Source organism: Camellia sinensis, chromosome 2 (genome assembly GCF_055761805.1).
Source record: "Camellia sinensis isolate YWXY chromosome 2, ASM5576180v1, whole genome shotgun sequence".
NCBI classification, from domain to species: Eukaryota; Viridiplantae; Streptophyta; class Magnoliopsida; order Ericales; family Theaceae; genus Camellia; species Camellia sinensis.
In genome coordinates this window covers 55,317,477-55,321,712 of record NC_138962.1, presented here as the reverse complement: position 1 = coordinate 55,321,712, position 4,236 = coordinate 55,317,477, and the positions used below count along the sequence as shown (strand labels likewise).

General features: G+C 34.0%; 1 protein-coding gene across 1 annotated transcript; it reads right to left on the bottom strand.

The window, feature by feature from the left end:
• Window positions 1-3,415: 3,415 nt before the first annotated feature.
• LOC145813739 (protein FAR1-RELATED SEQUENCE 5-like) lies at window positions 3,416-3,862 on the bottom strand. Its single transcript, XM_082909651.1, has one exon. It carries the CDS (start codon window positions 3,860-3,862, stop codon window positions 3,416-3,418), a length of 447 nt encoding a protein of 148 aa, XP_082765777.1.
• Between the last annotated feature and the right edge of the window lie 374 nt (window positions 3,863-4,236).

Sequence of the window (4,236 nt, the reverse complement as noted above, 5' to 3'; positions counted from 1 at the left end):
ATGTCATTCACTCCGTCAGAGATGTAATCCAATTCTGTTACATTGGCCTGATTGGTGGTTTTCTTACTTGTACTTCCATGATTCTTCTTAGGGCGGCGGCAGTCAGAAGCTCGATGTCCAGTTTTGCCACAGTTATAGCATTTTCCTTTGAACTTCTTGCTATTATCGCCTTGTTTAGGACCATCTCCAGTAAACTTCCTCTTTTTGTTATGTGGTTTATGAACTTGTTCAACCACATTTGCCTTGGACTCAATGGGATTTTTCCCATTCCTCTTTTCAGCCTTTCGGTTATCTTCTTCAATTCTTAATCTTACAATCAATTCATCCATAGTCATCTCTTTGCGTTTATGTTTTAAATAATTTTTGAAATCTTTCCAAGCCGGTGGTAACTTTTCCACTAAAGCTGCGACTTGGAATGACTCGCTAAGAGACATACCTTCTGAATGAATATCATGCAAAATTATTTGAAAACTTTGAACTTGAGATATTACCGTTTGGGAGTCTACCATAACAAAGTCCAGAAATTTACCGACGACAAATTTCTTCGTGCCGGCATCTTCTGTCTTGTATTTCTTCTCCAAAGAATCCCACAATTCTTTTGCTGTTTTCAGAGGACTGTATACATTATACAGCATATTGTCAAGGCCATTTAGGATGTAGTTTCTGCACAGGAAATCTGAATGTTTCCAAGCATCTACAGCGGCAACAACTTGCCGATCACTTTCACCCTCTTTAAGTGCTGGAGTCTCTTCATGGAGAAACCGTGCCAAATTAAGAGTTGTAAGATAGAACAGCATCTTCTGCTGCCATCTCTTAAACTCGGTACCATTAAATTTTTCCGGTTTTTCTCCATGATTGATTGGTACATGAACATGGTTCTGGATAGGGACCGATGTAGGTGTAACAATAGGAGTACCACTGCCAGATGCAGTTTCAGTTGTAGTAGCCATAATCTCTGATTACAAAAATCAGAAAATATTAAAACACAAATTAATTTTCTAGTTACTAAAACCAGAAAATAATTATAACAAAAAAATAATTTTATTTTCCTTGTTACTAAAACTAGAAAAATAAAATATCACAAGAATTTTCTGTAATACCAAATAATATTCTGAATTGTTAATGACACCAGTATCGTACTACTAGTAGTTGTCAAAGAAAAGAGACAGTATATTACTACTATCTGTCAAATAGCATAAATCACTATTTGTTTTTCCAACCAGAATATTAATTTGAAAACACAGAAAATTAAATACAATGAAGATACCCAAAAAGGAATCTGTCTTAAGATTGTCCAACAATAAAAATGTCATCTTCATAGATCAAAATGACTATGTATAATTTGTGCCTATTTTATCTCCACATTCCAACAAAATAGCAATGTCAATCCATGATAATAATGTCAACCATAACAAACATAACTTAGTATATACCCATTTTCCTTTCGAAACATTGTTCCCATTGCAAAAATAACATGAAAAAGGACCAAAAACATATATATATATATATATATATAAAAGAACCCCAAGAATGCAAAGATAACAACATCATTGTTTAGTGCAAGCCTTTCAAGAATGTCCATCTGCATGACTACCAGCAGGACTATGTGAGGCTTACGACACTTGGACTGGAAAGTGTTGAACACTAGTATCTCGAAGCAACTCCTGAAACAATGTCTGAGTGGGATAAACTAAAAGCATTGATTGAGGCGTGTTATTTCCCTGCAATAGTGCTAAATTTATTAACATATTGATACAATGTATACTACCCTTTCAATGTAAAGTATGTATGTAATTATAACTCACATCATATGTAGGATACATAACAAGATGAACACTTGTACGACCCATGGCAAAGGGAGGTTGAGGTTCAAATTGAGGTCGAGATTGAGAAATATAAACACCACGAGCATGACCCTAAATACAACTAACGTAAACAAAATAATATATGAAATGAAAAAAAAAATTATAATGCATTTTCATTTACAAAAAACACACAATATTAAATATTACCTGAACATAATTACTACCCATGGTGAAAGGAGGTTGAGATTGACCTAAGGGAGTATAAATAGTAACACCCTATATACAACCAATGCAGAAAAAATAAAAAATTCACCGGACTAGATTGCAAGAAAAACCAATTGAAGATATGTGGGAATCTTAGTTATCCAACAAGATTAATAAAGTAAAACAATATTTCCGTATGAGGTTCAATTTCCCTAAGGTTTATGCATGTCAAAGGTTGCACACAATATTTAATATTCCTTGAATAAAATGATTACCCATGGCAGAAGAAGGTTGAGATTGACCTTAGGAAGCATAAAAAGAACCATCCTACATGCAACCGATGTAGAGAAAATAAAAAAAAAAAATCATCAGACTAGATTAGATTGCAAGAAGAAACCAATCCAACAAGATTAATACAAGGTTGCATACAATATTAAATATTAACTGAATAGAATGATTACCCATGGCAGAAGAAGGTTGAGATTGACCTTGGGAAGCATAAAAAGAACCACCCTACATGCAATCGATGCAGAGAAAATAAAAAATATCACTGGACTAGGTTGCAAGAATAACCAATCCAATAAGATTAATACAAGGTTGCACACAATATTAAATATTACCTGAATGGAATTATTACCCATATCGACAGGAGGCTTAGATTGACCTTCGGGAGTACAAAAAGCAACACCCTGCATACGACCAATTTCTTTAATTCATTATTTTTCCAACACATAACACAAAATTGATAACACATATCACATAGCACATAACACGTAACCATGACACATAATTCATATGCAATTTTTCACATAAAAAATATCATTTAATTATATGCAATTTTTCATGTAATTACCTTCTTAGATTGCATCATTTTATTCTTTGCAATAGATTTTTCTATCCTGCCTTTGATCCTCCTTCTTCCCTTACTAGTTGCTTGTCTTTTCTTGTGTCCCTTAGCTTGGATTGGACAATCTACTTCATCACTATATGGGTATGTGTTAGTTGAGGAATTTCTCAATTCAGTGACCTCCACTTGACCACAAATGTGCACACTTAATTTATCTTCAACCATTACACTCAATTCTTTAGCTTTTGCAACTGACAAATAATAAGTTTCTTTACTTTCGGCAGCTCTACTTGCTATTGCTCTAAACATAGTCATCAATGACCTATATCGGTCATTTTGATGTAGTTTCATATCATCCTTGATGTCATACCCATGTCTATCTTTCACACTTTCAGCGCTTGTTTTTTTAGTCCATCGTTCCAGTATATATTGTGAAGAAAGGTCCATTGTATTGAATATATCTCTAATCACCTTCAGACAATGTCGACACAATATGCCCTTCACTTCAAACTTCTTGCAACTGCAACTCAAAGAACCATCTCTATCCATTCTCATATTCTTAACTTTTTTTTCCATCTACTACCATTCTAATTGTGAATATGGTACTCTCACCATCATTAATAGTGCCTACAATAGACGCTTCAATGGACTGCACATATTCATTTTGGAATTTCTTAAAAATTGTTTTGGTGTAAATCTCTACCACTTGCTTAAACATCAAAGTTGGAATTGAAACACTCGGCAATTTGCGAAACAAATTATACTCGACTTCTAATTCTGTATACCTCTTCTCATAAAGCACCCTTTCAAAATGCCTGAAAATTTTCATTAAGTTATGATCACAAATGAGATAATCCTTCAAAAATGAATTGAAGGATTCACTAAGTTGAGTAGTACTCATTCTAGTTGCCCAAGAATTCATAATATATGGCCATCCCCATTTCTTCATCACACCAAAAGCTTGCTCCAACCAATGATTATTGTACGCATCATACTTATCAAGCATTTGATCTCATTGTATTCTGAGTTATTCTTCGTTATCAATGTCATGCATAAATTTTGAAGACACACGCTTCACCCTGACATTTTCGAAAAGAGAACTTACATGCTTGATAGCATTTTGCATCAAATGCCATGTGCAAAGTCAGTGGTTTGTATCAAGCATGGCAATTGGAATGACTGTAGCCATCACAGCTTCTTGAACTGTGAAAATAGCTTTCAGAGCTTTGTTTGACATTGCCTTTAGAAAAATTTGAAACAACCATGCAAATGATTCGGCAGTCTCATCATACATCAATGTTTCACCGAATATAACTATTTCTCGATGATGATTAAATCCAACAAATGTTCCAAAAGGTCTATGCTCGTTATTTAATTTGT

Bases quoted from the DNA above. Each gene is read 5' to 3' on its own strand.
- LOC145813739 (XM_082909651.1), bottom strand. From the start codon at position 3,862: ATGCTTGATAAGTATGATGCGTACAATAATCATTGGTTGGAGCAAGCT.